Source organism: Folsomia candida, unplaced genomic scaffold, assembly GCF_002217175.1.
Source record: "Folsomia candida strain VU population unplaced genomic scaffold, ASM221717v1 Fcan01_Sc014, whole genome shotgun sequence".
In the NCBI taxonomy this organism is placed as follows: Eukaryota; Metazoa; Arthropoda; class Collembola; order Entomobryomorpha; family Isotomidae; genus Folsomia; species Folsomia candida.
The window spans coordinates 1035721-1056080 of NW_019091206.1; the positions used below are offsets into that span (position 1 = coordinate 1035721).

General features: G+C 37.5%; 3 protein-coding genes across 6 annotated transcripts; 2 read left to right on the plus strand and 1 right to left on the minus strand.

Annotated features, from left to right (window-relative positions):
* Window positions 1-4873: 4873 nt before the first annotated feature.
* Window positions 4874-9748, plus strand: LOC110855995. Of its 3 annotated transcripts, none has more exons than XM_022104435.2 (6): window positions 4874-5006; window positions 5133-5229; window positions 5300-5405; window positions 5545-5895; window positions 6434-7111; window positions 8105-9748. In XM_022104435.2, exons 3-6 carry the CDS (start codon window positions 5389-5391, stop codon window positions 8586-8588), a joined length of 1530 nt encoding a protein of 509 aa, XP_021960127.1. In that variant the 5' UTR covers window positions 4874-5006; window positions 5133-5229; window positions 5300-5388; the 3' UTR covers window positions 8589-9748. The 3 variants fall into 3 exon arrangements, with proteins under 3 accessions (XP_021960127.1, XP_021960128.1, XP_035712548.1); XM_022104436.2 differs by having other exon boundaries at window positions 4874-5002; XM_035856655.1 differs by having other exon boundaries at window positions 4877-5029.
* A 943-nt stretch (window positions 9749-10691) lies between these two features.
* Window positions 10692-14474, plus strand: LOC110856105. Of its 2 annotated transcripts, none has more exons than XM_035856837.1 (3): window positions 10692-11033; window positions 12278-12497; window positions 12960-14474. In XM_035856837.1, the coding sequence occupies exons 1-3, from the start codon at window positions 10907-10909 to the stop codon at window positions 13156-13158; spliced, it is 546 nt and encodes a 181-aa protein (XP_035712730.1). In that variant the 5' UTR covers window positions 10692-10906; the 3' UTR covers window positions 13159-14474. The 2 variants fall into 2 exon arrangements, with proteins under 2 accessions (XP_035712730.1, XP_021960237.2); XM_022104545.2 differs by having other exon boundaries at window positions 10696-11033; window positions 12257-12497.
* A 1451-nt stretch (window positions 14475-15925) lies between these two features.
* On the minus strand, window positions 15926-18408 carry LOC118437547. Its single transcript, XM_035856668.1, has 4 exons — window positions 18012-18408; window positions 17846-17905; window positions 17539-17631; window positions 15926-16469 (listed from the first exon to the last, which is right to left on the minus strand). Exons 1-4 carry the CDS (start codon window positions 18078-18080, stop codon window positions 16101-16103), a joined length of 591 nt encoding a protein of 196 aa, XP_035712561.1. The 5' UTR covers window positions 18081-18408; the 3' UTR covers window positions 15926-16100.
* Window positions 18409-20360: the final 1952 nt, after the last annotated feature.

Here is a 20360-nt window from a genome sequence, read left to right on the forward strand (position 1 = left end):
CATATTAAACGAAACTATGGTGAAATCCGCAACCGAGCGTTTGCCTTTCTCTTGCAATTTTTCTCGTTGTGGAAAAAATGCATTACGTATTCCATCATATCTTCGCTCACACTGTGCATTATGAAAAATCCTGTTCTATTATTTATCCAGGCACTGATAATTATAATAGTTCCATCAAAATCGGAGCGAGTTAAAACCGATGCCGATATCAAATTCTTAGTCAAATCTTGTGTAACTTCAGTTCAAATAAATATTTATAATCTGAGTATAAATTGTCATTGTAAATATACAAGTGCGGGGCGGGAAATTTTTTGTCAGGATGCGGGTCGGCGAAGTCTTATGGAGTATGAAATTGTGCATTATTTTCGATTTCAAGGAATGCCGTAAGTGAAATGCCGCGCTCGGGAAGTCAAAATCCAATTTTGACATGAATTGACTAGAAATTGACAAGTGCGGGGCGGGAAATTTTTTGTCAGGATGCGGGTCGGCGGGGCCTTATGGAGCATGTAATTGTGCATTATTTTAAATTTCAAAGAATGCCGTAAGTGAAATGCCGCGCTGGGGAAGTCAAAATCCAATCATGACATAAATTGACTAGAAATTGACAAGTGCGGGGCGGGAAATTTTTTGTCAGGATGCGGGTCGGCGAAGTCTTATGGAATATGAAATTGTGCATTATTTTCGATTCCAAGGAATGCCGTAAGTGAAATGCCGCGCTGGGGAAGTCAAAATCCAATTTTGACATGAATTGACTAGAAATTGACAAGTGCGGGGCGGGAAATTTTTTGTCAGGATGCGGGTCGGCGGGGCCTTATGGAGCATGTAATTGTGCATTATTTTAAATTTCAAAGAATGCCGTAAGTCAAATGCCGCGCTGGGGAAGTCAAAATCCAATCATGACATAAATTGACTAGAAATTGACAAGTGCGGGGCGGGAAATTTTTTGTCAGGATGCGGGTCGGCGAAGTCTTATGGAGTATGAAATTGTGCATTATTTTCGATTTCAAGGAATGCCGTAAGTGAAATGCCGCGCTGGGGAAGTCAAAATCCAATCATGACATAAATTGACTAGAAATTGACAAGTGCGGGGCGGGAAATTTTTTGTCAGGATGCGGGTCGGCGGGGCCTTATGGAGCATGTAATTGTGCATTATTTTAAATTTCAAAGAATGCCGTAAGTGAAATGCCGCGCTGGGGAAGTCAAAATCCAATCATGACATAAATTGACTAGAAATTGACAAGTGCGGGGCGGGAAATTTTTTGTCAGGATGCGGGTCGGCGAAGTCTTATGGAGTATGAAATTGTGCATTATTTTCGATTCCAAGGAATGCCGTAAGTGAAATGCCGCGCTGGGGAAGTCAAAATCCAATTTTGACATGAATTGACTAGAAATTGACAAGTGCGGGGCGGGAAATTTTTTGTCAGGATGCGGGTCGGCGGGGCCTTATGGAGCATGTAATTGTGCATTATTTTAAATTTCAAAGAATGCCGTAAGTCAAATGCCGCGCTGGGGAAGTCAAAATCCAATCATGACATAAATTGACTAGAAATTGACAAGTGCGGGGCGGGAAATTTTTTGTCAGGATGCGGGTCGGCGAAGTCTTATGGAGTATGAAATTGTGCATTATTTTCGATTTCAAGGAATGCCGTAAGTGAAATGCCGCGCTGGGGAAGTCAAAATCCAATCATGACATAAATTGACTAGAAATTGACAAGTGCGGGGCGGGAAATTTTTTGTCAGGATGCGGGTCGGCGAAGTCTTATGGAGTATGAAATTGTGCATTATTTTCGATTTCAAGGAATGCCGTAAGTGAAATGCCGCGCTGGGGAAGTCAAAATCCAATCATGACATAAATTGACTAGAAATTGACAAGTGCGGGGCGGGAAATTTTTTGTCAGGATGCGGGTCGGCGAAGTCTTATGGAGTATGAAATTGTGCATTATTTTCGATTCCAAGGAATGCCGTAAGTGAAATGCCGCGCTGGGGAAGTCAAAATCCAATTTTGACATGAATTGACTAGAAATTGACAAGTGCGGGGCGGGAAATTTTTTGTCAGGATGCGGGTCGGCGGGGCCTTATGGAGCATGTAATTGTGCATTATTTTAAATTTCAAAGAATGCCGTAAGTGAAATGCCGCGCTGGGGAAATCAAAATCCAATCATGACATAAATTGACTAGAAATTGACAAGTGCGGGGCGGGAAATTTTTTGTCAGGATGCGGGTCGGCGAAGTCTTATGGAGTATGAAATTATGCATTATTTTCGATTTCAAGGAATGCCGTAAGTGAAATGCCGCGCTGGGGAAGTCAAAATCCAATCATGACATAAATTGACTAGAAATTGACAAGTGCGGGGCGGGAAATTTTTTGTCAGGATGCGGGTCGGCGAAGTCTTATGGAGTATGAAATTGTGCATTATTTTCGATTCCAAGGAATGCCGTAAGTGAAATGCCGCGCTGGGGAAGTCAAAATCCAATTTTGACATGAATTGACTAGAAATTGACAAGTGCGGGGCGGGAAATTTTTTGTCAGGATGCGGGTCGGCGGGGCCTTATGGGGCATGTAATTGTGCATTATTTTAAATTTCAAAGAATGCCGTAAGTCAAATGCCGCGCTGGGGAAGTCAAAATCCAATCATGACATAAATTGACTAGAAATTGACAAGTGCGGGGCGGGAAATTTTTTGTCAGGATGCGGGTCGGCGAAGTCTTATGGAGTATGAAATTGTGCATTATTTTCGATTCCAAGGAATGCCGTAAGTGAAATGCCGCGCTGGGGAAGTCAAAATCCAATTTTGACATGAATTGACTAGAAATTGACAAGTGCGGGGCGGGAAATTTTTTGTCAGGATGCGGGTCGGCGGGGCCTTATGGGGCATGTAATTGTGCATTATTTTAAATTTCAAAGAATGCCGTAAGTGAAATGCCGCGCTGGGGAAATCAAAATCCAATCATGACATAAATTGACTAGAAATTGACAAGTGCGGGGCGGGAAATTTCTTGTCAGGATGCGGGTCGGCGGGGCCTTATGGAGCATGTAATTGTGCATTATTTTAAATTTCAAAGAATGCCGTAAGTGAAATGCCGCGCTGGGGAAGTCAAAATCCAATCATGACATAAATTGACTAGAAATTGACAAGTGCGGGGCGGGAAATTTTTTGTCAGGATGCGGGTCGGCGAAGTCTTATGGAGTATGTAATTGTGCATTATTTTCGATTCCAAGGAATGCCGTAAGTGAAATGCCGCGCTGGGGAAGTCAAAATCCAATTTTGACATGAATTGACTAGAAATTGACAAGTGCGGGGCGGGAAATTTTTTGTCAGGATGCGGGTCGGCGGGGCCTTATGGAGCATGTAATTGTGCATTATTTTCGATTTCAAGGAATGCCGTAAGTGAAATGCCGCGCTGGGGAAGTCAAAATCCAATCATGACATAAATTGACTAGAAATTGACAAGTGCGGGGCGGGAAATTTTTTGTCAGGATGCGGGTCGGCGAAGTCTTATGGAGTATGAAATTGTGCATTATTTTCGATTCCAAGGAATGCCGTAAGTGAAATGCCGCGCTGGGGAAGTCAAAATCCAATTTTGACATGAATTGACTAGAAATTGACAAGTGCGGGGCGGGAAATTTTTTGTCAGGATGCGGGTCGGCGGGGCCTTATGGAGCATGTAATTGTGCATTATTTTAAATTTCAAAGAATGCCGTAAGTGAAATGCCGCGCTGGGGAAATCAAAATCCAATCATGACATAAATTGACTAGAAATTGACAAGTGCGGGGCGGGAAATTTTTTGTCAGGATGCGGGTCGGCGAAGTCTTATGGAGTATGAAATTGTGCATTATTTTCGATTTCAAGGAATGCCGTAAGTGAAATGCCGCGCTGGGGAAGTCAAAATCCAATCATGACATAAATTGACTAGAAATTGACAAGTGGAGCCATGTTGACAGATTTAGGCAATTTTAAGGTCATTGGAGGCATGGCGACAGATTTAGGTCATTTTAAGGTCATTGGAGGCATGGCGACAGATATAGGTGATTTTAAGGTCACTGGAGGCATGTTGACAGATTTAGGCAATTTTAAGGTCATTGGAGGCATGGCGACAGATATAGGTCATTTTAAGGTCACTGGAGGCATGGCGACAGATTTAGGTCATTTTAAGGTGACTGGAGGCATGGCGACAGATTTAGGTCATTTTAAGGTCATTGGAGGCATGGCGACAGATTTAGGTCATTTTTAGGTCACTGGAGGCATGGCGACCTTTATTACTTAATTTACGGCAGCAGATATTAGCCGATTTTGAGGGGTGCTAATAATGTGTGTGCATACTGTATTGTTCCGAGTCTCAATTTTGCTCATAACCGGTTCTAACTTCACAGACGTAGTCATATCTGACATTCCCCCAGGTTGATCTCACGTTGCCCCGTTGTTTTATCACATTGTCCCAACATGTTACACAAAAAAACTTAGTCGTTTTTTGGTATAGGGGGACCCAATGTTAAAAACTTAGAAATTTTTTCCCAAAATTTCGAAATTTTGAAAACATGTTTTTTGGAATCTACACATCATGATCGATGCAAATATGCAATAAAAATTTTTTGGCCAGTGCAAAAAAAATTTCACAGAAAAACAAAAAATCGGGGGTCCCCTTTCCTAGACTCCAACCTAATAATTATTTGATTACGGAATTAAAATAGTGTAAAAATAAATAAATATTATGAAAAATATTACGTACGATATTATTTTATCACGCCAATTAAAATAGACTGAAAATAAATGTTCCACTTTTTCATGAAAAACATTGCATGACAAATTCATGAAAACACTTTGTTCATATTTTTGAACTTGGCAGAGTGTGTTTTATGTCTCAGTCTTTACTACTTCCCTAACCTTCAACTTGTTATTAATCTCTTTTCCTTCTCCCAATTTAGTTTCATTCATTTTGTTAATTGCCGTTAAAAATTAGTTAAATGTTAGTAACTAGATTCATCCTGAAATCCTTGAGAGAGTGAGTGAGTGAAATTGCTTAATTTGAGTTAGTAGTACAAACAATTATATAATTAAATAAGAGGAAATGAAATTAATGATAAAAAAGTTGAAAGTTTCCATTTCACATTTTTATAAATTATAATTTCCAGAAAATAAAACCATCGCCGTCAAAAATAAGTGGGGGTGGGTCTTACGAAGAATATGGTCGTGTCGTCATCTTATCGCTGCTATTTGATTAGTTAATTCGTATGCAATTTAAAAATACAAATATTCTACGAAAATAATTAATTGATTAACGTTTCTGATTTTTTTTCAGAAATTTACTAGCTTATCGGTCAAACAGATCAATGCAAACATCAAAATCTTCCGCCGCCGAGATCGTTTCTTTTTCCAATTTAAAAGAATATGCCATGTCGTCAATTGTAAGAACTTGGCAGATATTTATTCTGATCTTATCCGTATTTCGTTAGTATATGTCTTACCTTATCAGTTATCAATATTTCGCTACTATGTGTCTTATCTTACCTTTATTTCGCTAATATGTGTCTTATCTCCTCCCAGAATTCGTGGTCATCCCAGTTTTTCTCAAACAGACGGACAATTTCCTGTCGACGCAGGGTTATCCCCCTTCACCCAGACGCCGTCACCCTTTGCCCTTTTCAGTAATCGGTTCAACGTCAAAAATGTTAAAGCCAATGCAAATACGACGAGAAACAAGGCCGGGTTGAAATCTGGAGCAGATTGTAAACCACGATGTCTTGAAAAACTTAATATTTTTATACTTCCTCACACTTCGAGGAGGGCAATTATCCCAATGTCAATTAATCGATGTGGGGGGCTGGCAGACAGAAATGAAAATGGGGACGAAACCGATACCAGAAATGGGTTGCTGTTAATGTTAGCTTCGAACAGGTGAAAATTAAATATATATGTATATATAATTTCTAACATTTTATAACAATTTGATGTAGGACTCGATGACTCGTTGTCAAAATCAGCACGTTTTTAATCATTTTTCTGTGATGGGAATTTATTTTAAAATTCTGGACGACAAATTTGTAGAGTTGTAGGTGTAGGTGTTGCCAATTTTTTGTAAATATACACTCCAAATTTTGACACTTTTTGAAGCAGAAGTTTAAGAAGCCTTCAGAAAAATTGAATCTTATCAATACTGGCCCAAAAAACTCAGTGCCATTCCATTAATTAACTCACAAACTGCAAATTTGTCGTCCAGAAATTTAAAATAATTTCCCTGACCGGGGAAATGAGTAAAAATGTGCTGATTTTGACCAGTTTGATTTGTTTTAATTGGGAACGACTTACTCTACAAAATTTTAAAGTAGATTCCCTGATACGAGAAATGATTAAAAATGTGCTCATTTTAACAATGAATGGCCATCGAGTCCTACGCCAATTCAAATTTTCTTAATTTTGTACTTTTTATCCATAGGGTACAAAAACATGAAGATTTTATCCCTCGCAAATCACCATTTTACGAAATCAATTCAAATTTTGTAAAAATGGAGCAAGATGAAGAATCACAGCCCCCACCACCACCACTCGAAATGGTCCCTGATCTTATCAGCAAAGTTGAACCCGAACCCACCTGCAGCAATGGCACGATAACCACCACCGACGACGACGATAAACGTCTTATTACCACCGACTATGATCTCCTCCCCATAAAGAAACGACGACTACGCCAAATCATGATGCAAGAACAGCAGGAACTGTCTCTAGCATCGTCCTCCAGAAGTTCTGCCACGGCGACGACGACGCCAATGACTTTCTCCGGGGTCACGTGCCAGGAAGTCACTAGTCAATGTTCTACCGTGAAGAACAATCCCCCAGAACAATTGCCCTCGTCCACGACAAGCGGAACAATAATCCCCCCACCACTACTTCCCAGCGAGACGACCTTATCCAACTCAAACAGTTGCAGTAGTGCCACCACAATTTATCTGAACGGGACACCCGTCATCCCAATCATGTCGACACTGCACCAACAACGATTTTCACTCCCCCCGACAAAACCCAACGAGGCCAGTAATAAGCGACGCCCTGTGTATATCGGGGATAGGAAAAGCTTAACGTTTATCGATATTGAATCACAACGCTGGTGGGATCGGTATGTAGAAAATTGCAATTTTTATAATGTGAGAATTGACTTATTGTCAAAATCAGGACATTTTTTAGTCATTTCTCCTCGCCTCTGGGAATTTATTTTAAAATTCTGGACGACAAATTTGTAGAGCGACGTTCCCAATTTTCCAATCGTAAAAAAATGTACACTCCAGATTTTTACCGTTTTTGAAGGAGATCTCAAGTTTAAGAAGCCTTCAGAAAAATTGGACCTCGTCGAAACTGGCTCAAAAAACTCATCGCTATTCCATTAATCAACTCACCGACTACAAATTTGTCGTCCAGAATTTTAAAATAAGTTCCCAGAGGCGAGAAATGATTTAAAATATGCTGATTTTGACGATTTTGATGACGAGCCCTACCTTAAAAGCCACCCATTTGTCGCTTTTAACACGTGTTACCAATTTTGCGTCCCGTCGAGTCCAAGTCCCGTCGAGGTTTTTGGAAAAAATCAGCCCAAAAACTAGCATCATTTCAAAAATAAAAAATTGACCCTTCTTTTCTTGTTTGTAAAAATGTCCTCAAATTCGATTTATATATCTACTATCTAGATCAAATTTTAGAAAATACTTATTTTTGTATTTGGCTTTAATCGTACAATTTTTTGTGACTTTGCAAAATTCTGAAAACTTTATTAGGCTTTATTTTGAATATTGTTTTTATATTTTATCTACAAAGAAACAAACATTATCTTACGTGATGGGTTTAAATAACAGAATTAATTTTTTCTAATTAGCTTCAAAATCATGCAGTTAAAAAAACTTTACTCTTTTAACTTTTAAAAATATTTAAAAACAATTCTGAAAATTTTAAAGATTCCTAATTTTATTAAAAATGTGCTGATTTGAGTTATCGAGTCCTACATTAATTAACTAATTTCCTCACAATTATATAATGAATTATGTAATGAAATTAAACCAATTAATGAAATAATTTCCTTAATTTCCCCCTTAATTAAAACAATTTAATTAATTTCCAGAGCTCACCTCGCTTACGCGTTTCATCCCAAGAAACGAAAACGCAAAATCATCCGAAAACCAGATTTCGACCCGAACAAACCTGTTGTCCCACCACCACAACCCGACATTTACGATTCTGAGGACCCCCGATCACAAAATTTCCAAGAATGGTTGACCTCCTTTTATCCCGAGCAGGACTTTTCTTCCAGTACATTCATCCAAATTCCCACGACCAGCGAGGAGGAAACGGAACCGAAAAATCTCCTGGAAAAATTAGGACTCGTCAACCCTTTGGAATTTCCACGAAATCGTGACCATGATCAAAACCAGAACAATACTTTCTCTTCGCCGAGTCGAAATAATTTGGAAGGGTCGTCCCCAACTCCGCCTCCGGCCCGATTACCGCCCTGGGTCACGGAAGAAGGCCTCAGACAATTCGACATTACCGATTTACACGCCGATTATCGTTGTCCGAGTGGACAGCAAAAGTTTCGTTATGACTGAAATGCAGACTTCATGCCATGAATAAAAACCAGGAAAAAATTGCTGGACAATTAGGACCCACGGATAACCCCATTTCTCCAAAAAAATCATTGTGCAATATTTACACAAAATATGTACATAATTTTAGGAAGAGAAACCTCAAAATTACCAATTTACACGCCGATCATCGTTATCCGAGTGGTCAACAGAAGTTTCGTTACGATTAATAAAATGCAGAACTCGCCTGCCATTGAATAATAATCGCGACAGAATTGCTGAACAATTTCAACCCACCGACGACGAACCAGTTTCCGCAAAAAATCATTGTGCAATTTTCCGATAACATATTTATACATAAATTGTTAAAAAGAAGAACCCCAAACAATTCGACATTACCAATTTATCGGAATCCAAGTGGTCAGCAAAGTTGCCCTGCGACTGAAGTAATTTATGCAATGTGTTGAATTGCTGGACAATTTGAACCCAACCTGTTTCTCCAAAAAAAAACATTGTGCAATATTTTCCGACAACATAAATATAAATATTTACATGTATATTTTACGTGACTGATTATCATTTACCGAATTATGTATCATCATCTAGTGTACACTGGCCAAGTATGTAATTAATTAATTAGTAATTGTAGAATGAGATTTTTAGCAGTAATTAAGAAGTGATCCTTAAAATTATAATGATACTCGAATCATCTAATTATTACCTCGAAATTGTATGAAAACAATTTAAATATTTTATTTTTACCTCGTAAAAAGCAATCATTACATATTCGTTGGAGGAGTAGATACATACATAAAGACGTATTATGCAAATTATGGTGCCCTTATTTTTAACTATATGCAATCTTTAAGTGATACTAATTAACTATGCAATTTTATAGCTAATACATAATTCTTTGTGAGTTTTGCCCCTTTATAATTTTACGAATTTCTTAATTTTACTGTTAATTTTACCAACCACCATTTTATAATCCACTTCTTGTTATAAATTTCTTGCAAGTTAACGTGTAAGCCATTTAACCAATAATGTTTAACAATATATTTTAAAACGACCCATATTTTTACAAGTTCCCGTAATAAATAGATAAGTTAAGAAAAAGATAGGCATGATTATAGAGTCGCGCATCCCTGACAAATTAAATAATGAATAAATGAGTGAATTTAAACTTGGTTGTACATTCTTGTCCCAATTTTTTTGCACGCTGTTTTGAATACTTAATGAATTTTCTTTCGTAATCATATAGCAAAAATTTGGCAAGCTTATATCTGCAATTTATAAGCTTGCCAAATTATTTATAAGTTATAAATAATTTTAGTCCGTTTTCCTCATTCGGCAAATGACGATGACATCGACCCGAATGATTCATGACCTCACCTTTTCTTCCCGTGATTGAGATTAAAGCATGCCAAATATTTGCAAACCTGACACACATATATTTCGCCAATCGGATTAGTATTAAGTGATCGAGAATAATTCTGCAAGGATGCAGTGGCCGCGGAAGCGTGGGGACAGTGGGACAATGTCCCCATTGTATATAAACCCCGCACTCCCTATTCTGCAATGTTAATGTCCCCGATGTTCCAATCATACCTGTTCAAAAATTTAGTTTTCATTCAAAAGTCAGTCATCCCGTTTTTTGGCGGAAGATTTTCATTCACATTCAGTCATTTTCCTTCAAATTCATTTCATTTCACTTCATCTGACTTCATTTCTTACTTCGCTCCATGTATTAAGCATAGGATGAAAAATGAAATGAGTGAGAAATCTTTCATTCACAGACATTCATCTGAAATGACGGAATCTTTCCCTCATTTTCATTAAAATCACAAGAATTTCATTTTCATTCACCATCATTCAACATCCTCATCAGTCAAATGAATGAAAGTGAACAGGTATGGTCCCCACAGCTTCCGCAGCCACTGCAAGGGTGGACAACAATGTATCTGTAATCGCATGCGTACACAGATACAAATCTCATTAATTATTCATTTCTCTTACCAGTGAAATATGATCATGATTACATGATCGTGAGTACATGATCATGAGTACACAATTCAGTAACGGTCCTGTCATACATACAGACGTGAGCAATATTGGCATTTTTTTCTTAAGGTGGCATTGTTAATCGAATCAAACACATTTATTTTTGCACCTTCCGATCTCATGGTTTTTCATGCATTTGAATATATACCAAGTAAATTAAGTCGTACATATGCAAAATAAGATCCCGGGGTCACAAAGATGCACAAAAATGTCGCATCAGTTTCAGTTGGCTCGTCAATCTTGCAGAGATCGTTTGATTATAAAACGAAATACAGATAAAAATGCGGCGAAATTTGAGAATAATAGTGATAAATTTAAATTGGTTATTATTTCTGGGTGTTAATTTATTCAACGGGGTGGATTGCAGAAGCATCACCAATTCGGATTCAAGACAGGATTTGGGACAAGGTAAATATGTAACTAACTAAAAATGAAGGTCTCCCAGCGTATGCTGTCCGATTTTGAGCAAACTAGTGTCAATTGATGACAAATTTAATTATGATTAAATTTGCGACAGACGCGATCTCCCAATGGGCACGTTTGGCCCAGATATTTGCATCCGAAGAGGAGAAAACGCCCAGTAAATTTGCAAAGTGCAAAAGTTTTCTACTTCATTTTGTGAACGATAATTTTGTATTGTTCAACGCCGTTTAAATTATTTTTAGTAGATTGGATATTTTACTTTCAAGGTAGATAGATGTGTGAAATAGGACAAGTTTTAATCAATTTCGGAGAAAAGTTCACATCATTTTTATAAGAGTATCCCCTTTGGTTTGGCAGAGATATTTGCATCCAAAGAGGAGAAAAAACCGCACAGTAAATTTGGAAAGGGTAAAATTTGTCGACTTTTTAGGGCGCGTTTTCAAACATCTAACTTGAAAGTAAAATATCCAATCTACTAAAAATAATTTAAACGGCGTTAAACAATACAAAATTATCGTTCACAAAATGAAGTAGAAAACTTGTCGAATTTTGCACTTTCCAAATTTATTGTGCGTTTTCTCCTCTTCGGATGCAAATATCTTTGCCAAACGTGCCCATTGGGAGATCGCGTCTTTCGCAAATTTCATCCTAATCAAATTTGTCATCGATTGACTGGTAAAAAAAGGTTAAAATTGACCTCAGAATTGAGGTATCCGAGCGTATGCTCTCCGATTTTGAGCAAACTAGTGTCAATCGATGAAAAATTTGATTAGGATGAAATTTTCGAAAGACGCGATCTCCCAATGGGCACGTTTGGCCGAGATATTTGCATCCGAAGAGGAGACAATGCTCTTTAAAGTTCACAAATTTTACACTTTGCAAACTTACTGCGCGTTTTCTCCTCTTCGGATGCTAATATCTCGGCCAAACGTGCCCATTGGGAGATCGCGTCTTTCGAAAATTTCATCCTAATCAAATTTTTCATCGATTGACACTAGTTTGCTCAAAATCGGAGGGAATGCGCTGGGAAATTTCCATCGTAAATGTAACATATGACCATCTAACTCCAGCGTAGTCAGATTTTACGATACTTTTGTGATACATTTTTCTGCGAATACACCTTTTACACAATGATTTACCATAACAAATTCGTAAATTTTTAACATATGACCACAAAATTTCTCACTATTTCTTACACACGTATTTAGTCGTGCCAATTTTAACTCCAGCCGCGGAAATTGCCACCGCCGCCGTCGCCAGTGCGGACAGTTACCTTCCGGACCTCGGTTTCTGGGCGGATGTGGGGTCCTTGATGCTGTCCGGGTCGTCCCTCTCCCCCATGGCAAGACTCTCCCGGGACGTCTTTGAGAGCCAGGAATGCGCAGAGTATGTCTCCTGCCAAGTGTCGCGATTGTCCAGGATGCATTCGCCACTCCAATTTATGCATACGTACGTACATTCATAATAACTTGCACCATAGTTTAAAACTAGCGCAAGTTGACGCAAGACTCGATAACGCACCATTAAAATCGTCACAATCAACACATTTTTAAAAATTTCTCGCCTCTGAGAACCTATTTTAAAATTCTGGATGACAAATTTGCAGTCAGTGAGTTGATTAATGGAATGGTGTTGAGTTTTTTGAGCCAGTTTCGACTAGTTCCAATTTTTCTGGAGGCTTCTTCAACTTGAAATCTCCTCCTTCAAAAAGTGTCAAAATCTGGATTTCCAAACAATTGACAACAACCTGCTCTACAAATTTGTTCAGAATTTTAAAATAAATTCCCAGAGGCAAAAAATGATTAAAAAAGTGCAGATTTTGGCGAGTTCAACGATGACCCATCGAGTCCTACGTTAATCCCAGTCACAAATTCTACCGTTTTAAAATTCAATATTTTGAATTTCTCCCAGATTTCTGCAGGATCTCCCATTCCGCGGAGATTTGGCCGACCGGTTGAAAATGGGGTCATCAAAATCAATCCGTGGCGACCAAAAGTGTGGCTTCGACTGCAGTCCGTTACAATATTTGAACCGTGGCGTGAAAACGTTATCCCTCCTGCACGCCGTCACCAGAGCGGCCAACCCTCGCATCGACCTCAGAGATTTATAGTTAATTAATCAATTAATTAAATATTTAATTAATTAGGTAATTAATTAGGTAAGTAATTAATTAAATAAATCCTTAATTAAGGACTCTGTAAAAATCACGTGGTCAATTTGAGCGGGTCGGGGTCATTTAGGGGTTATCTTGTCATTGTAGTTTTTTTACTTATCAATTTCTTATACTTAAACCGATATGAGATGAAATAAACACTTATTTTAACTTTATAGTGGACTTCGAGAAATTCAAAATCCAGAAATTTTTAGAAATTTAAGAATTGTAAAACGCCAACACCGTCGCCAACATCTTCAAAAAAACGTCGATATTTACTTAATTTGCAATATTGCATTTGTGGCGTGGAAATCATGCTATTTTTATGCATTGGTGGAAGTTCAGAAATCCGAAATTCGCAAGTTTTTAGAAATTTTATAATTTTTATAAATTGTAAAGTGCAGCGCATCCGTCATCCATCGATAAAATCGCTAAAATCTACGAAAAATATAATTGGTTATTTAATTTTCCAATATTCCATTTACGTCGTGGAACGTAAACGATTATTAATTAATTCCTATACTTAAATAAAAATGAGATGAAATCAACACTATATTTTTAACCTTATAATCGTATGGTGAAATTTCATAAATTCGGAAACTTTAGAATTATTGGGAACACGAGCATCAACCTACAAAAGGAGACTTAACTATTTAATTTTATAATATTCCATTTGTGTCGTGGAAATCATACTCGACCTGACTAATTTTAACTTTATCGTGGAATTTCAGAAATTCAAGTTCAAAAATTTTCATAAAATTTTCATAAAATTTTCCAAAAATCCCATTATAAATACATAAATACCTCAAGTCTAGAAAAGTATGTTGGCTATTTAATTTTCCAATTTAATTTTGCAATATTCCAATTCTATGTAATTCCAAATAGAAATTTCCAATTCTATTTCATGCAATTTTTACCAATTTGGTCGAACAGTGTACACATTTCATAATCGTGACAATACAAATATGCAAATTAAGTACTAATGGTTATCGCTAATTAATTTTATTTTACTAATTTTAATGTCTGTTTTTCGTGTAATGTTAAAATTTACCCATCTTAATTATAAAATGGGTTACACATACGTATTTAAGTCACACCAGGGGTCAAAATTATCCCCTCTAAATCGATACCACCCTTTACGTACGGCCCCTTAACAAACAAATTAACAATGTCACTAGGAAATGTTGATGTTTACCTTCTAGGAATTATTCTCAAAAATAAAACCCTGCCATTTTATCAGTCGCAATAAATAAATAATAAACTTGACCAACGTATTCTTAACGCTTTACACGATTTAAAAATTAATTAATCCGATTTTAAAAACAATTAACCCGATTTTAACAATAATTAACCCGAGTTTAAAAACAATTAACCCTTCTTGAAAAACAATTAACCCGATTTTAAAAACATTTAACCCGAGTTTCACCCATTATGGCAACTGTTTCACGTTCACGGGTCAACTTTCTCCCACCTTTCTCCATCCTTATCATCATCATCACTACTTTGATTATTTGTGGGGCAGGTAAGTATGGCTTAAAAAAATTGGAAAGTTAGCACACAAATTTGCAATAAAATTTGCAATTTTATAAATAACTTAAACCGCAGCAACTTTTTCGCATGACGCGGACGACGATGGCGAAACAATGTTGGAATCTTTCGTCGGAGAGGAAGACCTTTTTGACATTCCGCTCATCAACGCTGCCGAACCACGGGCCAAACGGACGCCCAAATTTGCTTCATTTTTCGAAAAACCAAACCCAATCGTGGAAAATGAGGAATCTTACGAATACGAATAAATAAATATTTGTAATAAAACTCTTAATAAATGGATAAAAGCAAAAATTTACTACATCTTTTGCTAAATTTTTTGCTACGATACAAAAATATCGAAAACTTCATATTTATGTACCAAAAATTTTACATCATCTCGTAAAACAACAGCCAATTTGCATTCGATGATCATGTGAATCTTTTGTCCAGTAATAAACCGATAAAGGCAAAATTTTACTAAATGAATTTTTGCTACGACAAAAAAAACATTAAAAATTTCATACTTATTTATTTCTGTCTCAAACTGACCATTTTATTTCCTTCTCCAAATTTTTAGATACACTTTAATTAAGCATTATTATGACATAATAATCTCATAAATATGAATCTGCCCCACATACTTATCTAAATATACTTCTTACTACTTTATCAGGTCTCGATCATATTAAAAGTTCTGGAATGAGTGAAAAAAGACACTTGTTTCCTTGTACTCGCTCGCTGGGCACTCAATTATACACATTTGTTCTTAATTTAAAGTCTAAATCGTAAATTCCTCCCTCTCAAAAAGAAAATGCTACCATTCATTACCCTCAAATTGTACTTATTAAGTACATAGATATTTCATTAATTAATAAATACAAGATTATCTTCTCCCCAAAAAATGACCACGCTAGTTGTCACAGTAAGCTCGGGGTCACTTTGTTACGCACAATTTGTCAGAGTTTAACGCAAGACTAGATGCCTCGCATGACCAAAATCGTCAAAATCAGCACATTTTTAATTATTTCTCCCTTCCCCCAGGAATTTATTTTAAAATTCTGGACAACACAGAGAGTTGCCAATTTTGAAAAATATGCAGAGATTTTGACACTTTTTGAAGGAGGGGATCTAAAGGTTAAGAAGCCTTCAGAAAAATTGGAACTCTTCGAAACTAGTTCAAAAAACTCAACGCCATTCCATTAATTAACTCACTGGCTGCAAATTTGTCGTCCAGAATTTTAAAATAAATTCCCAGAGCTGAGAAATTAATAAAAATGTGTCAATTTTGACGATGGGTTATCAAGTCTAAAAAATCATCAAGAACGAATTCATGTCTTCAAAAATTGTACTCTTCATTTCTCCCCGCTTTCTTAAAATCTTGTCAAATATCCTGCCTCGTCTTCAAAAGTGACCACGCTTGTCGTCGTGGTCGTCGTCCCGGTAAGCTCGGGGTCCTCCTCGCTCCACTCTTCACCCGACCTCTGCTCCCCATACAGCACCTGCCTCACCGACCGATTCACCTGGATTGAGATCTGCACGAGGAGAATGATGTACGACGAGGTGATCATCGCGTAGAAACAAATGTCCAAAATCAGCACGATGAAGTCCATCTTGAGGGGATCGGGAGGCTGCGGATTTCCGCCCCCGCCCTTCTCCATGTGGTCCAAGTACATGAGAATCATCTGACCAATGAACACCGTCAGGGTACAGGAAGCCAGCGAGATGAAGAGGTGACAGCCCTGCAGGGACAAGTATTTTTATGGCATTTTTTATTGTGAGCAGTTATCGCGCCGTTTTAGGCCTTTTAAGATGGCCTTATAGATTTGTCAAGATGTCTGTCTGTCTGTCCGTCCGTCTGTAGGCACGATAACTCTCTTTAAACACATTCTATCGACTTGAAATTTTCTACACTTGATCTTCGGGTCAAAAGTAAGGATGAGTTCGGAGATGAGCATGATTGGTCAAGTGGTTGGCCGGTGGGGGTCTTTTCCACCCAAATGTGTTGCCATTAACTACCAAGATGACATTAATGCCATCTTAAAAGGCCCCGCAAAGTTGCTTAGAGTAGGTTTTTTTCACAAAATAATGTCAAACTTTTGTCGCATTTGCAATTTTACTAGACTGTATCTACAAAAATTGGACTAAAACTAGTTTAAAGCCGAAAATTTTGCGAAAATTTGACGAAGGGGGTCTCCCAGAGTATGCTCTCTGATTTTGACGCCCAAACTATTGATTGGAAAATGATTAAGCGTACCGTGTTTGATCTGAATTTCAGCCCGCTCGCAATGCTAATCAAGGTTTTATTCCATCACGCTTAATCGGTTGGTGTCAATCGATCACAAATTTGATTAGCATGATATTTGCTAAATACATGATCTCCCACATCTCAATCGAAATTAGGATCCCCAAATTTACCCAAATTTGTCAGTCACCTTAAATAATTTGACTTTAATGGAAATCTAAAAAAATATACAAACTGGCGTCCAACTTGTTCCACGAGTGGAATTGATTCAGCTCGATTTATGCCATTTTTTTTCTACCTTAAGTTATCACTTTAAATAAATATAAAAAACACGAAATGCACTCAAAATGGAGGTCTCCCAACGTATGCTATCCGATTTTGGGTACACTTGTGTCAATCGATAACAAATTTAATATGTTACCGGTACGGGTCTATCGTATCTTTCAAATACTTGGATTTTAATTTTTTTCTTCAAAATACACAACCTGGCGTTCAACTTGCTCTACATGTGGAATTATTTTAACTCCATTTATGCAATCCTCAATTTTGACTAAATTTCGACTTACCAAACTCCTCCTACTGATGTGCCACCGGATGAAGAGGATGCATAGCAGAACGATGTAAAAGTTTACGAGGAGTATTTGCAAAACGCCGTGAAACTGAAAACAAAAATTGAAAAATTCATAAACCATGTTACAAAACATGCTTGTTTCGCGTAGGGAAATTTGCAACTGTAAAAACGAGATATAATTCATAAAAAATTACTATAAATTCATTACTTTGTTAAACTACGTGGAAAAAAAGCTGTAAAAATTGACTAGGATAATTTGAAAATGGGATCCAATTCATAATCATGTCCCAAAAAATGCTCACCTTCTGCTCCAAGTGAAGCCCATACGTGGCCGCTTCAATGATGAAGAATCCCGTGTAAATCTGCAAAATGCAAAAATAAATTTTGCAATTTCAGATTATTTTCGCAATACAAATTCACACTTCCACCACAAATTCTTTTTATTTTTGCATGCAATTTCCCCCTTACACAGTGCAGTCCAGCCTCCACAAAGCCTGGAAGATGCGGAGGGAAGCACCAATACAGTACTGAACACATTTTAAGTCTAAATTCGCAAAAAAATTACGGAAATCTGCACATTGCAAAAAAAGTGGCTCCAGGTGAAAAGTAATAACACCTTGTGTGTGCCTAGCGGAGAGAAGAATGATGATGCGGTGGTGTGATACCATTTTCGTAGGTATGTCATGCCATGCAGCAATTGGCAATGTGTAATATTTAGCAAAAATCAATACTTTCACTCGCAACGCAACGAAAATATGGAGCTGGACTAAAGCTAGAATACCACATAGAAAGCCAAAATATAGTAATAAAGAAGTAAGTCAAGTCAGTGGCGAGAGAGAGAGAGAGCGAGAGATGAGATTTTGAGACGAGGTGAGACAGGTGTGCAGAAAAATATGGCATCTCTCTCTCTCTAACACGATATGCAGGTAGGCAACACATTTATACATACGTATCCGTGCTATTGAATTGAATGGGCTGAGTGAGACTGAGGATGAGAGATCTAACTCACCGGACACTTTGGCGAAACCCCTTTCGGCGAAAAATTCGCCAAAAATACTTACCGTAAAACCTCTATTTATAGCCCTATTCTAATTATAGCCGGTCTCCAAATATAGCCGGGTCTAGGGACCAAGATTTCAAAATTTTAGCCGGGTCTCTAATTATGGCCGGGTCTAAAATTATGGCTTGGTACAACGTCTCTGTATTCCCAGCGTCTCAGCATTAGAAAATCTACCGGTGTAGTTATAGGATCTTTTTTTAATTGCTTAAACTGGAAAATCATTACTCAAATTGTGTAAGCTGAACTTATATTGTTTCAAAATTTGAAATATTTGAAATCCAAATTATAAGCAAAGCAAAATTTAGCCGGGTCTCTATTTATAGCCGGTCTCCAATTATAGCCGGGTCTGTGACACTCAATTTTGGATTTTAGCCCCGGCTATAAATAGAGTATTTGACATGATTATAAAATGGATTTTGGACATAAATTCAGCTCATTTTTGCAAAAGTAGCTCCTTACTCATTCAATTTTTAATCCGTTTGTGTCAGAAATTAACAAAATCCATTGGTAAAAAATGAAAATTCAATAAAAATGAGACTTTTGCAAAATTGCGATTTATATTTATTCTAAATTTATATTTCGCCAAGTGTGTTTTTATGCACTTAGGAGTCTTCCATTTTCGCCAAATTTAGCAATAATTTCGCCACCTGGTACATATTTTTTTACTAATTTGGCGAAAATTCGAATCGTCTTTCGCCACATGTACTATCTGTCAACCAGACGGTACGGATCCGTGTTATATGAGTTGGGTTGGGTTAAGCGGATATTTAATTTCCCAAAGTCATGCAAAAGTTTTATGATGATGATGATGGAAACCCTGCTGGAGAAATGCAGGTGGGTGCGGACCCCGAACCTCTATATTTATATTCATCCTCATATTTATTCTGACGGAATGATGCTTATTAATTATGATTGAAGAGCAGCAGACGACCCAGAAATTATACGAGGCAATAAATAAGATCTCACATTTTATTTATCGCCATCATGTTCTCCAGCTTGTGCATCACATGCTGTGACATATGTAAGTTGTCCTATAATTTCCCCCGCAGACTTGTCGCTGTCGCATTGCATTATGCACGCCAAGGTTTCCGATTTTGATCCCGGTTTAATTATACGTCGTAAAAAGGTCGTTAAATTGCATCCCATACTTAAATCCATATGTGTCTAACGAGATTGGTAAGCCAAGTGGGGAATGATCAATAAATGCAGTAACGTATTCATGCGATGTGACAGGGTCGAACTCCCGACGGATTACGGGAAAGACGTGACGTGCTTTACATACTTTTCTCACCTATGTGCATAGACAAGCCTTTTTCGGACAGGAAACGCAGCCAGGCACCAAGAAAGTAAATTCGTCCATCCATCCATCCACTCATTTAAGATGACAGGTCAACCCATGTATGCGACTTATTTATTAAGGTCGGATTAATTTAAGCTTGTCCAATTCACCATGGATTATTTGAGATCGTTTAATCCGATGGAATTCAGCCTTTCAGAAAATATTTGTCTCCAGAATGACATCTGTAATTGGCTAAATTTTGCTAAAAAAACAAGATCCATTCAGAGAATTTTCCTGGATTTACATACATACATACATCGTCTCAAATTGAGAGTCTCAATTTCAGTAAACAACCCGACTCCAACCAAGTGTAAAGTTTTCTGTTAACCAACAATTTGTTTAGCACGTCCTAAAAGTGCCAAATGCGGTGTAGGTATTTAAATAATAATGGCAAAAACTTGCTTACTTATCACTTGTA